The sequence below is a fragment of the Eschrichtius robustus genome, chromosome 4 (assembly GCF_028021215.1).
Source record: "Eschrichtius robustus isolate mEscRob2 chromosome 4, mEscRob2.pri, whole genome shotgun sequence".
Lineage (NCBI taxonomy): Eukaryota > Metazoa > Chordata > Mammalia > Artiodactyla > Eschrichtiidae > Eschrichtius > Eschrichtius robustus.
Genome location: NC_090827.1, coordinates 114,372,287 through 114,397,307, shown reverse-complemented (window position 1 = coordinate 114,397,307; position 25,021 = coordinate 114,372,287). Strand labels below are relative to the sequence as shown.

At 57.7% G+C, this 25,021-nt stretch overlaps 1 protein-coding gene across 1 annotated transcript in view; it reads right to left on the bottom strand.

Annotated features, from left to right (window-relative positions):
* Positions 1-3,401: 3,401 nt before the first annotated feature.
* Positions 3,402-25,021, bottom strand: part of WDR1 (WD repeat domain 1) — a 39,608-nt gene continuing 17,988 nt past the window's right edge. The window contains exons 6-15 of the mRNA XM_068543226.1: positions 18,687-18,764; positions 18,105-18,185; positions 17,540-17,773; positions 14,294-14,381; positions 12,602-12,758; positions 11,846-11,933; positions 8,730-8,840; positions 7,431-7,604; positions 5,463-5,607; positions 3,402-3,778 (exon numbers count right to left, since the gene is read on the bottom strand). Coding sequence (XP_068399327.1) covers positions 3,672-3,778; positions 5,463-5,607; positions 7,431-7,604; positions 8,730-8,840; positions 11,846-11,933; positions 12,602-12,758; positions 14,294-14,381; positions 17,540-17,773; positions 18,105-18,185; positions 18,687-18,764 — 1,263 coding nt within the window. The 3' untranslated portion in view covers positions 3,402-3,671. The remainder of the gene's footprint in view (positions 3,779-5,462; positions 5,608-7,430; positions 7,605-8,729; positions 8,841-11,845; positions 11,934-12,601; positions 12,759-14,293; positions 14,382-17,539; positions 17,774-18,104; positions 18,186-18,686; positions 18,765-25,021) is intronic.

The following is a 25,021-nucleotide window of genomic DNA, read 5'->3' as shown; positions in this document are numbered from 1 at the left end:
TTGTTAATTTTAGATACATACATTAATAACTATTTTTTTGCTTGGTGTTCAATTTCTAGTCCAGTATATATCGATAGATATAATCCACATAATCAAAAGCTCTTTGGGCTCTCTAATAATTTTCAAGACTGTCAAGAGACCATAGGTCACTGCACTGGTTTATATCACAAGGGGGTACCCAGGCCTCAGAGGTCCAGGTAGGTGACGTGAAGCTCTAACAGGCTTAGGGTCACACACACACTGGGCACAATCATATAAGGCAGGACCCAAGAGATGCTTTTTCCAGTACAGGAATCACTTGGAGAAGTATTTTCATACCCAACAGTTGGTTGGTTTGGTGATCAATACAGTGATGTTAATGCAGTGACCAGTGGTCAGCAGTAAACACAGAAACAATCTTTTGTAGCGGGGAACTCCATCCTAGCACATCCTCATACTCAGCACAGGGAGGCACACAGACGCACTGTTCAAAAACTGACCAAACTGTTCAGATGCATGTTATCTGCATGGTTGTTTAAGAAAGGCAGTGCTCCCAAAGAGGCCCATAGGAGTCAACATTCTTCTAGTTGAACTTCATCTTACCAACAAAGAGGAAGGCTTGGAGAGGACGGTGACTTGCCCCGAGGTCACACCATAAAGTGGCAGAGCTGGGACAGAATCCTAGATCGCTGACTTAGTTCAGCTTTCTCCCCACATTGCCTCTCTAGGGCAAGTACAAGTCTGTGCTCAGCCCTGAGCTGGCAAACTGAGCAGGATAGATGTGTGCCGCGCCCTCCAGGTTTGGGTCCTTGCCAGGCATTGCTGATCGATTTCAGATCAAGCACGGTTCCAGGCAGCCTGGCAAGGTCCTGGGATCCTCATAACTCTCCCAGACTACCAGAGCTGGCCTGCACCAGTGAGGAAATGACACTGGTGCACAAAGCTATCACCCCTGCCTTGTGTGGAGCCCCGAGGGCAGGTCCCGGCTGGGTCACCCCTGTGCGTGCAGCTTTCCTGCCCCCCACTCCCCAAACAGGGAATGTGACCTGGGGCTTGGGCTGTGAGCACAGATCACCAGCAAACTGTTAGCTCACAAAGGCTACGTTCTCTCTCCAAAGATAGAGAAGTGGCTTATTTCCACATTGTTTTCTTGTTAAGGTTTTTGAGTACAAATGCCTCCCTCCTTGAAATGAGTGGCGTGTTGGGTGTACTCAAGCTCTGCTGTAAAAAACTCTATAGTTCTCTGAGTGAAGGGACTGAGGGAGGGAGGTGGCCCTAGGGCTGGCTGGTGAGTACCCTCACCCCTTCCCATGGGCCTCTGACACCCAACATTGTTTTAAATTCTGATCCTGGTGTCTTTTTCATAACTGTGGTCAGTCTATATGCATTATTCTGACAGTTTCTGGTCATGTATTTGGAAAATTTTCCCATGTGTAAACATATAATTCCCATTTAAAAAATTACACCAAGCATCAAACATACTTACGTTTGCTTTTGTCTGGCATGTGTTGAAGATATTGGTGTCATTTGCCATATTTTAACATTTTATGGTGTTTTTTTTCCCCCCCTTCAATGTAGATTTAAAGCCAGGGACTTCCCTGGTGGCGCAGTGGTTAAGAATCCACCTGCCAATGCAGGGGACACGGGTTCGATCCCTGGTCCGGGAAGATCCCACGTGCCGCGGAGAAGCTAAGCCCGTGCGCCACAACTACTGAGTCTGTGCTCTAGAGTCCACATGCCACAACTACTGAAGCCCGCGCGCCTAGAGCCCGTGCTCCGCAACAAGAGAAGCCACTGCAATGAGAAGCCTGTGCACAGCAATGAAGAGTAGCCCCGCTTACTGCAACTAGAGAAGGCCTGCACGCAACAACGAAGACCCAGTGCAGCCAAAAATAAGTAAATTTAAAAAAAAAGGTCAAATGTACCAATATTTTCTCCTTGACCATTTTTGTCATTTTTAGAAACACTCAGGTTTGTGTGACTATACAAGGTTGCATGTTTTCTTCCAGCACTCTTAAACTCCATGATTTAAATTTCAAAACTTGGATCTACTTTTAGATCTTGCATCTGGTGTAAGGACAAAACAAGCAATCCTACTTTTTCAGCTTGTTACCCAGTTTTCTCCAGTTTACTGAATAGTTATTTCCCCACTGATGTGAAAGGTACCTGGCCTCAGTCCAAACACACACAGGACACAAAGCACAGTCCTGTACTTTGTGTCCTGTGGTGGCCCCAACTTCTCTTTTCCATTTTTAGCTTCTTTTTATATATGAACTGTAGAGGCAATAAGACAACAGAAGGGGGAAAATTTTTATCGGAACTGCAAATTTACAGACATCTTTATGATGCTATCTTTCTAGCCAAGAATAAGATAGTCTTACCATTATTAATTTGAATGCTTGGGAATTTAGTTTTTTTCAACACCGGAATGCATACTATTCCTTATTTTTGAAGGCAGTACCAGAAAAGTCACTAACTGCCACAAGACTTGAGAATCAGGCAGGATGGATCAATCTCACCTGGTCCAGTGCTTTCAGTTCACAAACAAATTTAGGCGCAGAGAAGTGAGATGGCCCAGGTCACACAGTGATTGGGGAGTCAGGATGGGAGGGGGTCCCTAGGTCCCATGCCTTCCCGAACCATCCCCTGAGGCTGCAGGCTGGTGAGATACCCAAGCCATGGGGTTCCAAGCAGCTGCCCAGTCCCCTGCCCCCACGTGGCCCCGTCACACAAAGTCAGCGACCCACAATAAAGAGAAAAGGTATTTAATTATTTCTCCATCTAAACCCTTAAAGCGCTCAAAGTGTTTTCACAAGTGCAAGGGGAGGGGCTGCTCTCAGCCAGCATTTTACCAGTGATTCCGACATTTGCAAAGAAACTCCAAATCACCGTGCTTTATACTTATTTTAATTTCTGCACTGGAAAAGAAAAGGAAGGTGAAAATGAGGACAGGTTAGTTTACAGTGACTCCATCTTTGCCTTTAAATTAATCTTTGCTCTTGGTAACAGAGGGGGATAGAAAGACAGGAAAACATCAAAGCCCGAGAGTGAACCGGTGACCAGGAATGCCTCCCCGTCCTGCTAACTAGGGATCTAAAAGCCTGGAGGCAGCGCCGTAAACACTGAGAGACATCAGTTAAGATACATAAAAAAAATAAAATAAAAAATCCCCACGATTCCATTCTCAAAATCAAGCACAGAAACTGACAGTGCAACACGGGTTCCGTGTGCGCCCACTGGCCCGGAACGAGCGCCACCTGCTCTACAGAATCCGCCCTGCCAGCCAGGAAGGACCCGCAGGTGGGGAGTGGGAGGGGATGCAACCTCCCGGAGCCACAGGCGGGTCTGTGTGCTTTGGAGGCTCTGCCTCTGGAATGTTCTGCGCGGGCAGGCGGTGGGTTTGAGTCACGCGCCACACGTGGTTGAAGTGCTCACTTTATTTTCCATGTGCAAACTGTCACCGTCTAAAGCTTTCAGAAGGACTTGTACAGACAGGATCACCCTGCGAGCAGGCGGGCAGGCGGGGAGGAGGCAGGGTCCTCCCCGGGGGGCGGGGCCGAGGGCGGGCACCAGGTGAGGCCCCTCCCCCAGGGGCAGGGCGGGGCGCAGGGCGAGGGCGGGACACAGAGAGAAGTGACTGTGGAGCTGCGTTCAACCCAAGTCCCTGATTCGGTCGGTCCAAGGAGGGCTCCTCAGTAGGCGATTGTCCACTCTTTGACAGAGGCGTCATGGGAGGTCGTGACCAGCGTGTGCTCGTCCAGCCAGGCCAGGCTGCTCACGTGGTGGAGCCGGTGCGCATCTGGGGAGAAAGAACACGCTTTTTGAGCCAAACCCAGGAGCTCTGCTCCCACAGGTACCTCAGACCAGAAGATGGGAAGCCCGGGCCGAGATCACCCACAGGCCCACTGAGAAACCCAACAGGATCCTGGTCAACCAGACCCCTTTCCTCTTCTCAGTGGGGAGCGTCTGGGTAATGGGAGGGGAAGCAGGTGTTCTCAGCCCCCCACCACTGACACTCCCTGATCAGCAGAGATCCTGGCTGCAGCTCCCAGGCGCCAGCACAGTCCTGACGACCACAAACGGCCCTTGGAGGCAAAACTGCCCCTCCCCCCAGGGGAGTGAACAAGTCTTTCTATGCATAAAGCAACAATATACAGACAATACACAAACAGTGCACACTGTATCTGTGGTGTTAAAATGGGGAGATGAGGAATAAAACGCTGAGAAACACAAGGCTGGGGTACCTGTGCACACAACAGCCCGACCTCAGGCCAATGCACGTCCAGTGACCTGTGACCCCACGGCCCAGACAAGGACTGGACTTTCCACCCTCCACCCTGCGAGCTCTTGCTGCCTCTTGAACTTGCTCGAGTCTTACTACAAAACTGCTGCTTTCTGTGGAGACCAGGATGGCCCATCTGAGTCTGCTCTGTCCCTGCCTCCGTCCTCGACCAACCGCCTACCCACCCACTTGGGGTCAGCTTGCTGGTCCCCTCCCTCTCCCTGCTGGGCATGGTAAAAAGCTCTGTGGGGTTGACACAGAACAATTTTTGAGTAGGAAAGGATCCCACTTACATTCAAGACAAAAGGCTGCCTGCCAGGTAAAGAATGGATGGAAAGGGACCAGAGCCCATGTGAGGTGGTGACACGGGAACAGGAGATCTGAGATCCACCCTGGATGGTAGGGTTCCCCCCAGGGCCACGAGCCACATGTGACTACAGTGCCCCTGAAGTGAGCTACTGCCACATGTGGAAATATGTTGGGTTAAATAAAATTTACTATTAATAATTTCACCTGTTTCTGTTTTAAATGTGGCTGCTAGGAAAATGTCAAGTCCACGTGTGGTTCTTGTTATACTTCTATTGGACACTACTGTCCTAGAGTGAGAACCCAGTTATGAGTTTATATTGAAGGGGGGTGGGGTGGGTGGGAGAAATCAGGTATTACAGTCTGAATGTCTGTCTCCCCAGAATTCCTAAATTAGAAATCTAACGTCCAAGGCGGTGGTGTAGGAGGTGGGGCCTTCGGGAGGAGCCTAGGTCACAAGTGGCATGAGCGCTCTTATACAAGAGGCCCCTCCCACCACGTGAGGACACTTGGTGAGAAGTCTGTGACCCGGAAGAGGACCCTTTCCCGGCCGAGATGACACCCAATCCTCGACTTCAGCCTCCGCAACTGTGAACAGTAGACTTCTGTGCTTTAGAAGCTGCCTAGTCTGGGGTATTTTGTGACAGAGGCCCGAACAGACTAAGACAAAGGAGATGCCAGGAAAACCCTTTTACTCAGTGTGTGTCCCAGGTACTGAGACCACCTGCTTTCACGCTGGGCACATGGGCGTCCTCTGCCCAGACCAGCAGAGCTGATGTTTGCTGGAGCGCCAGGCCTCCATGAGGCCACCTCCCTGAAGCACACAAGGGACCCTCGAGCCCTGGGGACACCTCTCCAGAGCTGCCTGGGGAGCCGAGGAGGGTGCGTGAATCACCTTGGATCTTGACCCTGGTCTCAGGGTCGCTTAGGGTCCACACATACACCATCATGTCCATGCCGCCCGAGGCGAAGTGCTCGTTGTCTGGAGACCAGGCCAGGCAGACGATCTTTGCGTGGTGTCCATAGAAAACGTTGTTCTCCTGGATGCAGATTAAAAATAGGTGGTAGGTCAGGGTTCAGGCCAGAGTGAGTGGGCATCATGTCACCTAACCTTCACGAGGGCCAGTGCTCATGAAACGCTTTCTCTATGCCTGGCTTCTGAAACTCTCACCAACTCACTGACTCCTTGTAACTACCCCAGGGTGCCCACTGCTTGAAGGCACAGAAAGGGGCAGCCCAAGATCAAACAGTAGCCACCGTGCCCCCCAGGACCCGGGACTCCAGGGCTGCCCTCATAGCATCTATCACATGGGCCAGATGTGCCCATTCGCCTGCACAGAGCTCTCAGCCTAGGGAGGGGACAGAGAGAAGTGCAAGAATAGGAGGTACGAGAGGGTCTTGCCTGGTGTGGACAGAGCTCTGTGCATGTGCGGACGGAGGAGGGGGCTGCCCAGACACGCGCCCTCACCCTGGAGCCTGGGTGGGGTGGGTGTGGCCTGCAGGCAGGCAGACTTGTCTACAGGAGCATGTGTCTACCGCATGTCCCAGCCTCGAGCCACTGTCTTACCCAGGGGGGGCGACATGACCAAAAATAACGCTTTCTACTAAAGCTTTAGGAACGCTTTTACTTCAGAGCATTCCATCTTGTTCTTAATCCCTATATTAACCATGATTTTCTTCTTCAAGGTTGCCTCTTCCATCTTTTGTTGATTCTACTCTGCAGATTACTTAGCATGCTGTAAACGAGGCTTGCTATATGCAAATGAAATCGCTTAAAGTGTGATAAATGCAGAATCTGATAAATGTGATACTGAGGTGGAAGGGAACCTCCTGGGACGTGAAATGTTCTTTATGTTGATGGAGGTGTGGGCGTATGTGCAGGTGCAGGCATACGCACAGCGCTGGTGTATACTTAACGTTCCCACTCATCCCTCATTATATGTAAATTTTACAGCCGAAGATAAAACTACTGAGCTCTAGTTAATAATACATAGGCTGATATATTATACAGATACCTGTAATTTACTTTAAATGTACTAAAAAATTAGATTACTAGATGGATAATGTGACATAGTAAAATGGTAACGGTAGAATCTAGGTGGTAAATTCTTTTGACTCTGCTGTAGATGTCAAAACTGTCCTAAGTGTTGGAGGTTGAGGGGAGGGGGCCAGGCTGACTCCATGGGAGGGACTGGAGGAGCCTCCATCTGCCCCGTGCCCTGTGGTCCAGTCACACCCAGCGGGTGACCGAATCCCTCCAGAGTGCAGTCTTGTTTGTGAAATGGGACTAACACTGCCCAGCAGGGTTGGCTGGTGACCCATGGGCACTCTCACACCTCACACGACAGTGTCCTTGGCTGTCCTGCTCAGAGTGGGATGAGCTTCCAGGGCCTCGGCAACCGGGTCCCCTCTCTCACCCATCCACCGCTAGGGAACCCCCCCCCCGCCCCCGAGTGCAAGGCCACATCCGGACGACCAGCGCTCACACTTTATAGGACTTTAAGCAGCAGTGAGATTCAAGGAAAAAAAAAAAAATCTAGCCTAAGCCTTTTGACGGAGGAGAAAAATAAGGTTCCAGAAGTCACTGAACCAGGCCACCCAGGTGAACCAACCAGCCCGATTTCACAGCAGCCTTGCTGCCGCCCAGGCCCCTAACTTTTTGGTACCTGTTCTGTCTCGGGCCCACAAACTGTGGGACAGCAGGGAAAGTCTCCTTTTCCCACGTCATTCACGCTCTAGGAGCAACGAAGCCGCGTGTCCTGTGCACCCGCCCGGTCGGTGACGACAGGGGAGAGAGGCCACGGCCCCCTCCAGCCGTCTGCGCTGCCCAGCGTGGAGACAGGGAGGGGGCCTGCCCACTCACCGAGTAGCCGTCAGCGATGCTGAAGACCGTGACCACTTTGCTGGCGTCGCACACGGCGAGGAAGGCGCCGTCGTGGGAATACGCCAGGTCCGTCACAGGGCCCTTGGCCTCCAGGAGCTTGCCCTCGTCCTTCAGCGTGGTGCCCAGGATGGAGTATAGGCGGACGTTCCCATCCTGTGGGAGGACAGAGGGGCAGTGGGTCACTCCCCTGACACGTGGGTGCGTGCACGCGCGCGCGCACACACACACACACACACTCCCCCAACGCCCTTCTTTTTGGAGGGAGGCGCCAGGGCATCAGTAAGAAGCAGCGCCTTTCCTCCTAACTGCTGCCCCGGCTCGGCCACCTGCCCACGTGCTGGCTCCTGTGCCAGGAGAGCTGCTCCTTTGTCCCCCTGGCACCAGAGGGCAACTCCTACAACCCTGCAGCAGCTCTCGTGGTTGCACAAGCACAGTGGGCAGAGTTATATTAAAATAAGTTTAATTATTACATTAAAATTACATTAAAACGCAGAACCCCCCGATTGTGATTCTGCGTGTTGGGGGCTCACGAGTCTGCCTTTTCCACAAAAACTCAAGTTCCAGCGCAGGCGTCCACAGGCCAAGCTCTGAGAAGCACCTGTACACGAGTTAGCTCTCCAACAAGGGCCCCTCATCTGCCCTGACTGTCCTCGGCCGGAGCCATCTGCCCCGTGCCCTGTACCCCACATCCGGCAGGTGCCCTCAGGCACCAGGCTCCTCTCCCTGCTCTGTCGAGCCTGGCTCCTAGCAAACTCCCCATCCTCGTAGGGTCCAGGCACCTCTCCTCAGGGGCCAGGAATGAGGGGAAAGAGCAGGGGACAGAGGAGCCGCCAGGAGGCGGGCAACAGGGAGTCACACTCAAGGGGAACTGAAACCCTCAGGCTGGCACTCCACTTCACGGGTGTGAAGAATCTCCTGTCGCCTCCCCGAGCCCAGCGAGCCCGGCTCGGGACGCAACTCCCTTTCCATGTGCTGCAGCCACGAGCTCCCCAGGCCGAGGCATCCCTGCCCTGTGCCCGCACCCCAGCAGAGCCTGCCTCACTGCCCGGGACCCTTGGTCTCCCGGGAGGCTGCTGTGTCACCAGGGGCTGGCAGCCTGGGGGGAGGGTGGCCTCGCAGGGCAGCCCAGGGAGGCTCTCACTTGGGCGGCAGGAGGCACCCCAGCTGGTTCCTGCCGCCATCCCTCCTGCCCTGAGGCAGCCCGGCACCCACACAGCTCACGGCGCCCCCAGCGCGGCCACACACCCCCGGGTGGAGGGCGTGGGGACAGGGCCTTACCGCACCCCCGATGGCCACCGTCTCACCGCCCGGGTGCACAGCCACTACCTCGGGCTCATAGCCGGGGCTGTCGATGCTGAAGCACTTCCTCTGATCCTTCAGCAGGACGATCTGGGAAACACACAGGCAGCCGTTAGAGAGAGGCCCCGGGACACACGGCCCAGGCCCGGGCTGGGCTCCATCTTCAACCTTTTGGGGGCCAGGCTGAGGCTCCAGCCACACTAAGTGGGACTGGCCCCGGCCCTGTGGTGTTTCTCCCTCGTCTGTCAATATGAATGGTGCTGTTATCGCCACCCGCACAGGCTTCGTCGAAAGCCATCTGACGCTTGAACTTTAGTTCCTCCAACTCTACATCGGGTGTAATAAATGATCTTTGCTGAGCCGAGTTCTCACGGGTTCAAGAGGACGCAGCCCTCGGAAGTGGCGAAGCTATAAGCTGGCACTGGAAATGAACAGGACAGGCTAGACTTCCAAGTTCTGGCTTCTCGGGTCCAAAAAACACACTTTGCGACCCTGACCCGTGGTGTGTGAAAAAACTGATGGTGTCAGTGCGTGAGTCCCCGCAGCCCGGGGACACAGGGCTGGCGCCCCACCGGCTGGGAGGGAACTGGAACCCCAGGTGCTGACTACAGCAGGTAGGCAACAGCGCTGCGAGGCTCTCCGCTAGCCCTCAGCCCCGGCAGGGAAGGGAGGACAGGACAGACGGCTCACGGCGAAGTGGCCTGGAGGCACCCAGCGCACTGCCCCCTCGCCCCCTCCCAGCCAGCACCTGCCTTGGCTCCCTCCTACTTGACAGGGCAGCACACGGTCCGCGGACGGGGCTGAGCTCCCGGGTGTGCAGGCCCCACTGAGGCGCCCTGGTGGCCCGGCTCAGCCCCCTGCTGCTGGGGGTTGGCGGGGTGGCGGGGATGGGATGGGTCACACACACCGGCTCATGAACTGATCTGAGCCTTGGCCTCCCAGGGGTAAGAACCCAGCAGTGCCTAGACGTCATGGAGACGGAATTCAGGGCTCAGAACAAACACCGTGCCTAGCAAAGGCAAACAAAAACGGCAGCTACAGCCCACCGTGTGGGAGCCACGCGCCTTGCTAAGCGCAGTGTGTCCCTGGGATGGCAGGGTCACCTCCCGGCGTATAGGAGCAAATGAGATGCAAGCCCCGCAGCTCTCAGGGCCATGGGGTCCCAAAGCCCCGCCCTGGCAGCCAGTGTGCCTTCCGCCCTCTGGCGCACAGCCCAAGGCCACCTGGCACGGTGACCCTCCACCGTCCTCACCCCCTCTCACCCCTTGCTACCCCCTCCTGGTTCTAATTCACTGGACCGTCCCCAACAGGGTAGCCTCTCTCTGTGACAGCTCTGGCTTCACCCCATCGCATCCCTGCTCAAGCCACCAGCTGTCCCAAGGGCAAGCAGGCCCCTCCCCGCCCTCGGGGTGCGTTGCGGGCTGTGCTGTCGGGTAGGAGAGGCAAAGAGACACCAGGCGGATGGGCGGCAGCACCCTCCCTAAAACTTGCTACAGAAAACGCACCTTGAGCAACATTCACCTGCATCATCTGCCCGACTCCGGGAGCGCACTTGCCCACCTACCCCTGACAGGGAAAGGCTGAGGGCACTGGCCCAAATCTGCCTCAGAGGCAACACTTGAACGTGGCTGTCCCCTGACCTAAAATCGCGGGCCCCTCCAGGACATTCTGCGGACCCTATGGCCAGCCACGGGGAGTTTGGGTCAGGACGCCCTAGAGAACCAGGGCAGAGAGAGCACATCACAGGACAGTCGTCACACCGGATCCCGTGGGCCCTGGACTCCTTGGAACCTGGGGGTTGGACCCTGCACTCGCCAGCCCCTCCCGAGCAGAGCCCCAGGCGGCTCTTCCCTGAACTTCCCCACGTGAGCCCAGCGTGAGCCTCAGAGGACACAGCCTGTCCCGACCGCAGCTCCAGACAGGAATCTGAGGCCAGTGGGGGAGGCCGAGCCAGGCCCGCAGAGCCCAAGGTCTCACCTCTCACCTACAGGCCATGTGCTCAGACACGAGGCTGGGGGAGCCCCCTCCACGGAGCGGCAGCCTTCCCGCCCGTCCTTCTAGAAGGTCCTCGTCCAGTCTTTCCCCCACTTGCTAAGGCGCTCACAGCCCTCGATTCCTCTTGCGCCCCTGCTGACTACCAGGCTGTCTGCAATAACTGCTTGATAGGAGGTTCGTGTTATCTGGGACACACAGGAATCCACTCTCCCCAAAGCACTGAAGCTCCCAGAACGGAGGAGGGGTGGCGGATCTGAATGACAGCTTTCGGCGGTGGGTCTGTCACTTGTGCCAGTGGGCGGGGGCTCCGTCACACCTGCCTCCTCTGATCTGCACGCTGGGATGCCCAGCCCGCTGACAGATGGCGTCTGCTGCAGAGCGGCATCCTGGATAAAGTGGGTCAGGCTTGGGTCTCAGTCAAGGGTGCTTCGTTCCAGAAATTCCAGGAGACGGCGTGTAGAGACCTTACCGCCTTGAATGAGAACCCAGGCTGCGGGGCTGAACGCCAGACCCCACTGTGCTGAGGAGCCGCCCTCCACGCCACCCCCCATCACGTGGCCTCAGGGAGTCATGGTCACTATCAGCCTCTTCGCTCATGGAGATGGTACAAGGAGCCCGACACATACTTCCTCATAATCCTCCCTGTGAGCTGCGAGGGATGAGAAAACTAAAGCTCAGAGAGGGTGAGGAAAATGCCTGAAGCCACACCACCCCAAGGCTGCAGGGCTGGGATTCGAATGTGAATGGACAGAGCTGCCTGGGCCGTGCCTCTCTCGTGGGCCTCACGGGCGAGGGATGTGCAGGGCGTGTGACCCTCGAGTGCAGGCTCTCACCAGGCTGCCCAGGTTCAAATCCCAGCTCAGCCTTTTGCCAGACGCAGACTTTGGGCAACTTACTCTCTGTGCCTCGGTTTCCTCACCTGTAAGGTGGGGATGACGCCATGCCTGATAGGACTCCCGAGGATCCAGTGAGCACGTGGGAAGCCCTCAGCACATGCCAACGGGGCTCAGTAGAAACGGGGTTGAACGCGTGTGAGAGGGGACGTGGGGACCAGACGCTGCGCAGCGTCAGCCTAAATCAAGCCCGGGTGGGAGCCGTACCTGACCGATGCACACGACCACGGTGTAGCCCCCGGGGCCGACAGCCACGCACTTCGGCTGGATGTCCAGTTTCACGACTCCCTGTCCGCTGTGGAGAGGAGGAAGTTGTTATTTCAGTCTCCAGGGGCACAGGGTGGGTGTAAATACACACTCACTGCAGAACCACAGCACTCGGGTGACTCAAGGAAATTCCACCTTGATCTCTACTGCACGAGCCTTTGCTAAAACACAGGAGGGGGTAAGGGAAGACTCTCAGCCTCTGGGAGAGAGATGAGGAGTCATGATGGGGGCTGGGATGAGGGGAAGGGGGTGGCGAGAGGAAGTGAAGGGATCACTTCCTGTTCCTACGCATCTGTGCCAAGTGCCGCCCCCATAGCTGCCCTGTCCTGGCTTCTGCCCACATCCACCAGTTAGAGACCCCGGCATTCCCCGGTACAGACAAAACTGAGCTCTGACCCCACCCGCCCACAGTCATAACCAGTCTCCTCTGCAGGGCAATTAAAATTTAAAAAAACCTGGTACTTTTAATGGGTGAAAATTGTGTCACCTTTACTTTTGGTTAAAACTATGAAAACACAAACTAGAAAAAGCTGCACACGCAAAAGACTTCTTGAAAACGGTAAATTGAGAAAAATTCCACGTAACTGGCAAGGGTGGCGTCCCCAAGGCTCAGTGAATGGGCCCCTGTGACCACGTGACCAGGCCGTGGCTCTGCCCCGGGTCCTCTCATCCGCCGAGGCTCAGGGCAGCTCTCACCTGTAGTCCCGCAGCGTGAGGTTGGTGTACCGCACCGTGTCATCCATGCTGCAGCTCACCAGCTGCCCGCACTCGTCCACGGTCATCCTGGACACCTGGTTCGTGTGGCCCTTCCCGGCGAAGGAGTCGTTCTCCCCCGTCTCTGAATCCCAGTAATGTGGAGCAGGGGTTAAGGAAGAGCCTGATGTCCAGGAGGCGGCGCGTGCCCCCCGGGGCGCCTGCAGCCAGGCCCTCGTCCCGGGCCTGAGGGGGACTCCTTGTGCACGTCCAACTCCGAATTTCAGGGAGCAGACGTTCTGGGCAGAGGGCCCGTAGGCCATTTACAACCCCACACGCCCAGTGAGACACAGTCCGCCCGTCTTCAGAACAGGCACCCGGCAGATCACGGGACTGCGCGGCCCTGTAACAGTGGAACGGCACAGCTCCTGCCTCCGAGAGCGGGCTCAGAAGGGCTACCTTTCCCTGGGACCCTGCGTAACTGGGCCAAAACACAGCCCCCCTCCCCGGGCTCTTTCTAGCCTGCTGTCCGGCCCACGGCCCTCAGCAGGAGGCTGGCTGTGCCCCGTGGCTCAGCCGATGGCCACCTAGGTGCCACGAGGTAAATGGGCCTGGGGCTGACCAACCTGGGCGGGGCCAGCGTGTGGACTGTCAGCTCGAGGGGCTCAGGTGTGAGGTGTTTGAAGTTACGAGATTCTCTTTTTACATCAACAAATGAGAGTCTCATTTGCACCGAAGACTGTTCCCTCAGGAAGCTGCGTGTATATTCCACGCCTGACATGGTCTTGTGAAGGGAGCGCCAGCCATCGATACCGCAGGAGGTTAACGTCACGGTGCGTGGACATCGGGGGTGGGCATGAGTGGGGAGGAGGGAGCGGTTCCAGGAGGGGGGACGCTGGGCAAGACCCTCCGCTGTACCATCTCGTCACGTATGACGGGGTGGAGGGTGACTTCTCTGCCCTCCTCCCTCGGGGCTGAGGGAGACCTTCCCAGGGAGGGAACCCTACAGACCAGGCGGGTCTGCGGAGGTGGGAGAAGCAGGGGGTCTGGAACAGCCCCTCCAGGGGGCAGGGCAGCCGCGGACCAGGAGCCAGGCTGCACGAGGGCAGGCCTCTCTCGCGGCCACGACACACGCACTGGGGCGGGCCCCTCAGACGACCCCTCCCACGCTCGCCATCCTGGGAGGAGGAGGTTGGGAGGGCTGCCGGGAACGTCTCAGAGGGACTGCAAAGCCCCTCGCCGGGGAGCGGGGGTTCGGTTCCCGCCCAGCTCAGCCGTCGCCGAGCGGTGCAACGTTGGGGAAGGCACTTGAGGCATCCGAGCTACACTCTCCCCATTTTTAAAATAAGGGGACTCTCCCCAAAGGCTCTGGGTCCCTTTGGATTCTAACACATGTTTTCTGCTGCTGCTCGTGAGAGGACGAGTCCGGCACCAGGTCACAAACGGGGAGAAGCAGCTCAAGTTCAGGGAGGTTCAGCAACCATTTAAGGCCGCACAACGTGACCCATCAGGTCAAGGCCGTGGCCTGGAGCTGGAGGCCCCGAGTACGGACACGGCACCTCCCAGCAGCCAAGACCGGTCAGAGGAGCCCTGCGGCTGCCAGCTGGCTGGCCTCGCCTCTGGCACCGTGGGAACAGGAAACTCCCGACTCTCCTGCCAGGGGCCCCAGAGCCAGCGCTGTGAGTCAAAGGATATTAATGTGTCCGTCGTGGCTCCCAGAGTAGATGTAAGACTTGCCGCCGTTTTTATGCACCGCCAGGCACTGGATAGATTTGCTGTGGCCCTGTGGAGGAGACAGGTGGGGGGTGCTCAGGACTTGCCATCCAGCCTGGGCTTGTCAAATGCTCTCCACCGGCTAAGCCCCTGCGAGGGGAGGCAGAGCCCTCAACGCCGCAGCCCCGGTGGGCCCGAAACAGCCCCAAGCTGAGCGACCACCTGACAAACCCTTCAAGCCCTCCCCACCGAGGCACTTAACCCGACCTGGGTGGAGGACGGGAGTCTAGTGGAAGCCCAAACAGCGCGCCAGGTCTGTGCAGACGGACCCAGCTACCCTCCCTTCCCACACAAGGAGGAAACGGCCACAGAGGGTGAGCCCCTACCCGGGGGGAAAGCACAGTACCGGGAGTAGTCTTGGAGGGACCAACCCTTGCACAAGCAGGCAGGGGGACCCCCAGGCCACTCGGAGGCCCAGGGGGTCCCGGGTGCTGCTAATGGTTCGTCCTCTACCCAGAAGCACAGCTTGCGGCTCCGGCTCCAGCCCCTGGCTCGTGAGGATTCTTCTTTCCCAGCTCTCCCCTTCCCCCCCAGGCTGTCCCAGGGCTGGGACCCCACAATTTCCCCGACCGGCAACATGGTGGGCTCAGATCACTCATCTACAACCAGTTGTCTGCTTCAAGAAAGGCACTTAAGCTCCCCTGTAACTGCTCCTCGGATGGAAACAACCCGGAAGTTTGGTCTAATCATAGTTCTTTCCCCTCACCAGAGGCAGGCGGGTCCCTCTGAGCTCTGCTGACTGCTGCCACGGTGTGGTGTGTATCTTCAGAGAAAGGTACACACAGTTCTCAGAGACGGGAGAACCAGTGAACAGACCCCGAGTCCTTTCCACAGGGCAGCAACCCACTGGCCCTGCTACTTAAAAGCATGGTCCTCAGACCAGTGCTGGCCTCACCGTGAGCGTCGCCCCACGCAGCCTGGAGACTGAGAACCTGCGCTCAACAAGATGCCTGGTGACTTGTGCACGCCCCCAGTCTAGGGCAGCAGCCTCGCAGGGAACTTGTGAGAAATGGAGCTCTCCCGCATCCCACAGATGAACCCTCGGAGTGCCAGGGTGCCGCCCACCTACCGTGTTCTAACAAGCTGATTGGCTCAGGTGATTGATGCACCTTCAAGCTTGAGCTGCAGGGTCACCTGGGTGCGTCTTAAAAGTACCGGCACCTAAGAGCCATCCCTACGGTCTTGGTCTCTGACCGCACCCACTGGGCCTGTACAGAGGCATCAAGCCCTTTTTGGTGATCTGAACGTGCGCCGGGGCTCAGAACCGCTATTCCAACTAGTTTCTTCTAACTCCAGCTTGTTCTTGGGCTCACTCACAGCCCGACATTAGCACCAAACACTGCTTGGGACTCACATACGTGCGGCAGGAGGGCTGGGATGGTTTCTCTGACAACTGTAAACGCCCAAGAGGTTCCTGAGCTGACCTGGGGCGGGGGACAGGAGCCTGGCTGGTAGTGCCTGTGCTGTCGGCGACAGTGACATCAGCAGGAGCAGTCAGGCCCAGGTCTCCATCACTCCCAGGGCGCCAGCAGACATGGGGCGATGCCTGGGACAGCCACCCGAGCCCAGCATCAGGGCGGCTCACGGGAAGCTGCTCTTCTGGGCAGAGGAAGTAGGTAGACAGGAACGCCTGACTCTCTCCAGCAATTTCTCCCCATCGCATGGAGGCCCAGAGAAGTGACTGTGTCGGGGACCCCTCCCAGCTCCCCTGGGCTCTGTGCCAGGATGTACACACCTTCACTTTACACTCATCACACTGGGCTGGAAGCCTGTGGAGCAAGTGGCCCCAATGGCCCCATCCTCAGGGCCAAGTCAGATAAACCTCTGTGGAAGCAGAGGGTGCAGGGCCAGCACTGAGGGCCGAAGCAGCTGTTGTTCTGGATCAGCCCTTCCCGTCAGCAACGCCCCACCTGAATGGGATGCAGCAGGCACCGAGCCCACCTGGGCCTCGCAAGCTATTCACACAGGGTTAAGGGGGCAGACGGCCAGGCTTGGCCCCTTCCTTTGGGCAAGGTCATCTGTACACTGAGTCCACAAGGGCCGTGACCTCAGAGACTGTGGGATGGGATGTACAAAGCACTGCAGGGCCGGGCAGCTGGCCCTCACTGGGCCTGAGGGGAACAGTCCCAGGCTGGCCAACACCAACCCCACAGGGCCCAGCCGTCTCCCAGAGCCTGTCTGCACAGCCCTGAAGCAGCTGAGCGAGCAGGGTGTAAGGAAGCCCTGGGGTTTGGCCCCAGGAGGCTCAGCTGCCAGGACGGGGTGCAGCGTGGAGCTGGGCTATGGAAACCCCTCCCTTGAGGGCACAGCTCATCCAGGGTGACAGAGCAGGCGAGGCCGACCCCGAGTTCCCACCGCAGCCCACCCTCCAGCAGAAGCAGGTCTGCAATGGGCAGTGCCCAAGCAGGGCCCCAGGACACAGGAGCTTCTCGTCTGGCTGCGATTTCCTGAGGCCAAAAATTCCGGGGCTGAAGGAGGGGCAAGGAACAGTCCCCACTGGAGGGGACACTCAGGGCAGACCCTGGTGATCAGCCAACCTTGAGGGAGCCGTCCTGGGTGACGAGGACGGGAGGCAGGAACGGGGTCCTCCCAGCCCTCAATCACTCCCTGCTGCCCAAACCTGGGGCCTCTGCACCTCGGGCTCCACCGACTTGTCCAAGTCCATTTCCTCCCACTCCCCACCACTCCCTCATGCCTGCCCTGCTCCAACCACAGACGACAAGTGCCTGCCCACACTCATTCCCACGTTCAAACCCCGCACACTGTCAAGGCCCAGCTCCAAGGCCTGCTGGCCACCCACGTCTGCGGTGATGCCCCACGACGTGCCCCGTCTTGGGTTTCAGCATCTTCCTGGTCCTGCCTCACGAGCGGACACAGCCAGTGGCCTCCTAACCGGGGGAGGCTGATCCCCTCGAGACAAACAACCCTGACAGCAGGGGCGCGGGCTGCTGCCCTGAACCCCAGGCCCCGAGCATCCAGCTTTACAGTAGCTCAAGGGGAACGTGGCATCTGGCCTCCCACCTCTGCTAAACTCACATCCCCAAAACAACCAGCATCCTGCCATTCTACTGGGCCTCACCTCACCGCAGTTTCCCTACCTCTGGCCGGACGCCCACCTCCCCTCCAGCCAGCCCCTGCACACACAGCAGCTCCACAGCCCGGCCGTACCTTGATGACCCGCAGAGGTTTGCTGGGGTTGTTTTTGTCCAGGTAATTGATGTAGCCGGATAGGGAGATGCTGAGGAGGTGGTCCTTCTGCCACAAGCAGCCCAGCTGCTGGTCCAGAACGTTGGAGCCCATGGTAAATGTGTTGACAACAGAGTTCACATTGATGTCCCAAATTTTAGAGGTTTTGTCTCCGGAAGCAGAAAGCAACTGGGTGCTATCGGGACTCCAGCTGATCTACTCAAACAAACGGTGGTCATGGGTCAAGCATTCGAGGGGGAAGAGACTCAGACAGCAGCTTGTCCACAGCCCCCATTTCTGAGCAGGGAGGACGGCCCAGAAGGTGGTGGGACACACCAGGGCAAGGACAGGACGAGCATCCTGGCCACTGGCCTCTCCAGGCCACGTCACCGTGTCCCATGTGACCCTGAAGGTCTCTGCCACTGCCCCCACTTCTAACCCCTCATCTCAAGCTTCCAACTTTAACACGTGTGTACAGATGACAATAAACGCAGACACGGCCCGACCACAACCACAGACCAAGTTGTGAATGCGGACCCATACTTACAGCATAAATGCCACCGTCGTGAGCCTTGCTTCCTCCCAGTGCACACACCTTCTCTCCCGTCTTCCCGTCATAGATGTAGATCTTGCAGGAAACACAAATAGATGAGGATCACGCGTGCATGTGTGAAGGCCCAGCAGTTAGCACGCTAAATGAGCTCCTGCTACTCCTCCCTGCTCCACCATCAAGAGGGTGGCATCCACCGCGATGAAGAGTGGCCCCCGCTTGCCGCAACTAGAGAAAGCCCTCGCACGAAACGAAGACCCAACACAGCCAAAAATAAATAAATAAAAAATCCTTCCCTCTACTGAAAAAAAAAAAAAAAAAGAGGGTGGCATCAAGACTGTGGCTCTTACAAAAAAGAATCTAAAAAATAGATGAGTTTTGAGCTCCTTTAAAAGGAGAGAGATGGAGAGACGGGTCTACCATGCTTTGAGGACACAGCCCCTTAACTGAGCTGCATCCCAGGAGGGGGAAGGAGGGAGCTGTATGTACATCGAGACCAGCTTTACTAAGTCTGCCTGTTTTGAACCATCGCAGAGGACCGAGAGACGAACCCCTCCCTCCAGGACCCCCAGCCCTCACCTGACCGTCGGCCCCGGCTGTGGCAAATCTGTTCCCATCAGGAGAGAACCGCACACAGTTGACGAAGCGGCTGTGGTCCTGCAGGAAGTGGGACAGTTATCTGGTGACAGGCAGTTCAGGAAAGCTCTCTATGCACCATGCGGTCCACAACCACCACGCGTGGGGATGCCAGTCCACGGAAGACTTTAGAGCTCAGCGTGAGTCCCAGCCCGCCCACCGTGGCCAGGTGCATCTCTGCCTGGACGGCCTCCCTCCGCTGTGATGTGCTCCCTGAGCTCCGCAGACAGAAACGCCCCCCACCCACCCTCCAGCCCTGGAAGGGGGCTCAAGGCCGGAACCCTTATGCTTATGAGGCCGGGACCGTGAGGCCTCATCCCCGAGCCCCCAGGGCCTGGCCCGGGCCCAGCACACGGCAGGTGCTCAGTGGGCATTTGCTGAACGAACTGAGGTTTTAAAGAAATTAGACAGTGGTGATGACCTTTGTGGGAACAAGAGTCTGAGTGACTGAGGAGACGGGATCTCCAGGGGCGATTCCGTTACCTGAATAAGTAAATGAACTCATTCTTTCCTCAGTCAAGAAGGGTCTGCATCAGAAAATGATCCTCTGAAGAACCCACCAGCCACCCATGCAAAGCCCGGCTGCTCTCCCACCCCACCTGCAAGCACGCATGAAGCGTTAGCTATCAACTCTCCTAAAGGTACGTGGGGTTAACTGCCCCTGCAGCCATGGGCGCCCAACCTGCAGGGAAAGCAATTCAACTCAAAGTGCATCACCTGCACCCACCAAGGTAAACCACCAACAATTTTAAAACAGGAGCTGCCGGGGTGGTAGGAACTGCATGTGTTTGACTGTGTAACGTTATGGGTTGACTTGTGTCCTGAATAGGTAGGTTGACATCCCAGTACCCGTCAATGTGACCTTATTGGAAACAGGGTCTTTATAGGTGTACTCAAGGTGAGATGAGGGCCTTAGTGTGAGCCCTGATCCAACACCACTGGTGTCCCTATGGGAAGAGGGAGATTTGGACTCGGTGCAGACACAGGGAGACCACGTGAAGAGGGAGGCAGAGCCTGGGTTATCCCCCCACGGCCAAGGCCTGTTTTGCCTTCTTGGTTTCTTGGGTACACCTATCCTGCTCCTATGGCTGAGCTTTCCTGCTCTAAGGTTTGTGTTCTGAGCTGGAGGATAGCCATTTCCCAGGAGGCGCGCAACGCATCAAAAGGAATGATCTTTCCAAACTGGGATCTCTCAGGCCCTCTGACTGTTCTTCCCCCATGACTGTCACTCACCCATCATCCTACCACCCCGAGGGGCCCTGGGGAGCCTCGGGCACTTTTCCTTCCACAGGAGACAGCCCCGGCCTGGAGAGGCTGGGTTCTGAGAGCCCAGGTCTACAGTTTCTCGTCCAGAGCTCTCTACTCGAGCGAGCTGGCTCTGGGCCCTGCACAGAAGACAGGCAGGCCGGGCGAGGAGCCACCCAGGTCAGATCCGTAACTCCTCAGGCCCACTGCCACAGTTCTGCCATCCCCACAGCTGTGAGGGAGCCAGCTGCACAGCGAGGGCCCGGGGCCCTCTGTCCCTGGGGTGGTTCGGAGCTAGTGGTGGGAGGGCTTCTCAATCCCCCCAGAACCACCCTGTGGGAAGGGGAGGACGGGCAGGTAGACACAGCTCCTCCTGGAGGATGTCAAAGGAAAAGCTCTTAAGTGACAAAACCTCCCACGCAACTGCGCCAACGTCTGGTCCTCTCGTCCTGACCTCCACTGGCTGACCCGGCCCTGCTGCTCCAGGGGAGGAGGCTGGGGCCGGCTCCCTGGGACGGACTGAGCCCCGGCCAGACCCCCCGAGAACCGGGATGCCGAGAGCTCCCCTGGGTACAGCAGACCACGGGGCCGAAGCGGGGCTGCGGTGGGGGGCGTGAGGAACACGCTGTGAACCACAGGGACCCTCGGCTACCCTGCAGTTCCGACTCGCCAAACTCCAGGTACAGTGGTTCCCTGAGAGAACAGGACTGGTCCCCCTACACACCCAGCTCAGGGGTCAGGGTGCCCCAGCGGGGCAGCACAGACATCAGGCCAGAGCCACCCGGCTTACGCCACTACCCCCCCTTCCCTGCCCGCCTGCCCCCCTCTGCGCCCCTGATGCTGCAGGGGACATCACACGTGTGGACATGTGTCTGTCGTCCGTCTCCCCACCGGGTGCAGGGTGCCCTTCCCCAGGCCCAGAACAACACGGGCCCCCGGGGTTCAGACTGGACAGGGCAGACGCCCACCCTGGGGACCGGGCGCTGCAGCTTTAGAAAGTTCTCCCTGTCAGGTTTTCTTGCAACTTGAGCCAAGAGCCCGAATGAGCAGGAGACTGATGTCTGCTCCTGAAATAGCCCATTTAAAGGGAGGAACAGTGAGCAGCCCATTAACCAAAAAAATGAGGGCTAAAAATAGCCCAGTCCACAGGGAGGGGAGGCCGGAGGACAGGAAGGAACCGGTTTGGGGAAATATCATGGGGTGGTTCAGACGACTGGGCCGGGCTCCTGGCCCCCGTCCCTGCTAACCGTCCCACTATGTGGGCGCAGTGCCACTCCACGCGGCCACCTCCTGGGGTGGGGCTGTCCCGCCCGGCCTCAGTCACAGCCAAGCGGAGCTCTGGCGGGAACCTCCCCACCGTAATCACCCCCCAACCCTGTTATCACCTGTCCCCCCCATCATTACCTCCCCCACCCTGTCATTACCCCTCCCCCTCACCACTGAGAAACCTGAGATGGGAGCAATTAGCAATCATTAGGTAATGCACCCAAGTCCACGTCACTGACAGGGACGCAGCGCCACTGGGCGCCACGGCCTGACCAGCCCGTCAGCTCAGGTGTCCCTGGGAGCCCTCCTGGCTCCACCAGCCTCAGCTGTGCCCTGCAGCAGGACTCCTACCCTCACACTGAAATGCCCTGTGCGCACCTGCCGCGCTCCCTCGACACAGGCTTGTGGAGGGACAAGCAGTTCAGACGCCCGTGCCCACCACCTGCTGCCTTACCGAGAGCAGCATGTGCCTCCACGGTCCGCACTCCAAAAGTGGGTGTCCACCCTGACCTGGAACGCTGCCTCGCCCTCCTTCAGGCCACCGCGCCCTCCCAAACCGGGCTCCCTGTTCTCTCTGCGAGGTCCTCCCGTAAAGTGCCGGGAAGGGCAGCACCGCATCCCTCGCCCTGCCTTTCCCGTCACCCAGCACAGATCTGCCTGCCCAGTTACCACTTTCCCCTGGAGAAGGAGGACCTGATGAAGGGATGAAAGGCTCCTTCTAATCCTCTTTGGGCCACTGACCATCCACCGGAGCTTTGCCGGGTCACTCCCTGCCATCGGCTCAGGAGTTCACCGGGAAGGAGACCGACGCTGCTGACCTCCCGGCACAACCACCACAGACGCACACACAGCTTTTTGAAAAGCCGGCACAGGGGCCGGGTGAGGGGGGTGTGTGTGTGTGTGTGTGTGCAAGTGCAAGGTGGGCACCTGATACACACCTCAACTCAAACTTCTGTTTTCTGCCCTGTTGTAAGGACACAGGAAACAGGAAAAAAACAACCAGAAAACCTTGCACTTTAGAGCTCAAATTTTACTTGTTTAGGAAGGTGATACTTGTAATAACAGCAGAGACAGAGATTCCTAGAAGGAAGTGTAACTCCCCATTAGGTGACGTGTGAGACACACAGGTGACAGGTTGCGCAGCCCACCTGGACAGAGGAGGGAAGGCCAGGCGTCCCCTTCGCTGCCAGGTGCGGCTGGGTGACCTGCTCTCAGAGGCTTGGGCAGATGCAGCAGGTAGTTTCCAGTCCAGATCACACGGTCACAGACTGACAAGCAGGCCCAGGGCAAATAAGGGTCCTGACACTTGTTGCTCTGAGCCATCATTTCACCAGACACACACTATCCCACGTACTGTGGACACAGCCCTCAGAGGCGCCCGCTCCAGGAGTGTCTGCGGTCACCTGGGCAGCCAACCTGCTCACCTGACAGAGGAAGACGCAGAGGCTGGAGAGGCAGAAACTCGCCCAAGGCCATAGCGGGCCAGGTGCACAGACACACAGGTGAGCTAGAGACGCTTAGTGGGGCCTGTTACCACACATCCACACGTGTCTATCACAGGAATGCACTCAGCAGGAAGAAGCCTCCACGGGACAGGCAAGGTCCACCTGCCCACTTCTTTTCAGGCCACCCTTAGGGCCTCAAAGGGGAACCTAAATCCCCATGCACAGGACACCAGAGGTGGACACCGTGCTGTCCATGGCCTCTGTCCCACAGCCGGTCCCCTGTGACCCTGGAGTCACTGCCCCAGGTGGGCTGGGGCCAATTCCAGGGGAAAGCATCTTCCACCTGGTGTTCCTACAGCCTCTCAGCCCATTTCAGGTTAAGGTTAACAAGGACAGAGGACCAGGTGGGAACCAGGGCAGTCCGGCTAAAGTTGGGCCATGAATCAGCTTCGTCTACACTCTCACTCTGTCAACATGAGAAGCTGGTTTAAGCTAACGAACTCATGAACAAGAAGGAAAAGCAACTGGACCCCTGCACTCAGGCCAGCAGGGTGGACGGGTGGCCTGACTCGCTCCACATGGCCGCCCCATGTGTCTGCAATACTGCTTTCCTTCCATGAGGGGCTGAGCCTCCTTGGAGTTGTTCTGGCCTGTACTGAAATTTGGAACACCACTTATTCCTTTTTGAGGCAGCAATTTGAATTCGACCCCTCTGTGCTCCTCACATAACCACCCCTTACCCCATGGTCCTGAACGAGGTCAAGAGGAAGGTGGCAGGAGCTGGAATGGGACGGAAGGGCAGCCCTCATGCTACAGCTTTACTCTGCGGCCGTGAGGGCCTAGGGCGGGTACGTGGAAAAGGCACAGGCTGATCTCAAGTTGTCAGCGCCTTACAGGGCTTTTCAGGTGGGTGTGGGGGACCCGAGTGTCCTCTGTCCTTCCTGCTTGAGCCAACTGAGCCTGTTAGTCTTTTCCAGCAGAAAGAAACCCAACAATTCCTCACGGACACTGAGACGTCCACCAGCATCTCTCCTGTGATCCCCACAGCTCTGAGGGGCCAGTGGAGGAGGGCCATCTTCACCCCGTTTCCCGGGGGGCCAGAGGCACGGCCAGCTGGAGGGCCGCAGAGCCACCACCTGCAGCACTGGGCTGCCACCCCATGTCCCCCATTCTTGGTCCACAGCCCCTTCTGATCTCTCGCTAAGTCCTTACACAGGAAGACCTGGGGACGAGCTGTGTGCCCACCCTGGAGACAGGTGCCTGCCAGGGCCACAGGGTGAGGGCAGCGCTCTCAAGTTAGAAAGGAAAACGGAAAGAGGAAGAACCTTTGGCCAAGTCCCCAGGTGAGCACACGGGGAGGCCTGGCAGGGTGGTGAGGGGCACAGATTCAGGCCAACTCTGGACTCGAATCCTGGCTCCATTCACCCGCCACCGAACCGCTCTGTGCAGGGTTTAACCCACATCTGCAAAGAAGAAACGAATCCTTCTGGGGGGGTGGGGACAGGGAAAGGAGCCCCGCCCATCCACAGCCCAGATTATGGCCACGTGAAGCCAAACAGAGCACGTGTGGCGGGCGTGGGGAGCAGGGCTACTTCACGGGTACGAGCTGGGACGGCCTCTCGCTGCCAAGGAAACCTCCCCTCCCTCCTCCCCGGGGCGCCGTGCAGGAAGCCCAGTTACTTGACTCAGCCTGACTCAGCGGTGTCCCAGGGTACTTTATCCCACTTAAGACACACCGACCTTGAACCATGGCCTCCAACACAGTGCCACCACCTCCCCATGAGCAGCAGCCCCCGGAGCCAGCCTCTGGGAGATGTGGGGTGTCGGGAGGGACTCCAGGCTGCCCACCCTGCAGGGCCCAGAAGCCAGCCAGGCCCCACTCGGTGGCTCCAGGATGAATCCAACCCCATTTCACTACAAACAGGTAACCTGGAGAGCCCCTCTGCACCCAAGCCGAGACCCACCTGTGTCTGGACATGCTGCCCACGGCCCGAGTCTTGTCCCCAGGGACCCCCTGGGGACCCGCAGAGGACCGTCACCGCCTTCCCGGCCACGCCCTGCCTGCTCTTTGTGCTTCACTGCATTGTCATCAAAGTTAACAGCACTCCTCAGCCAGCCAGTAACGTTCGAGACACGTCCCCAGACCTCGGCCAACCCCAGCTCAGCCGCCTCCAGAGGAAAGAGCTGGCCGTAAAGCACCATATGCATCCTCCGCGCTGCAGCTCAGCGCGGTCACTTCCACCTCCACCACCGGTGCTGGCTGCCTTTCCAGTGTTTTCACGAGACAAACTGGGAGGGCAGGTTCAGAACCATGGCTGCCCC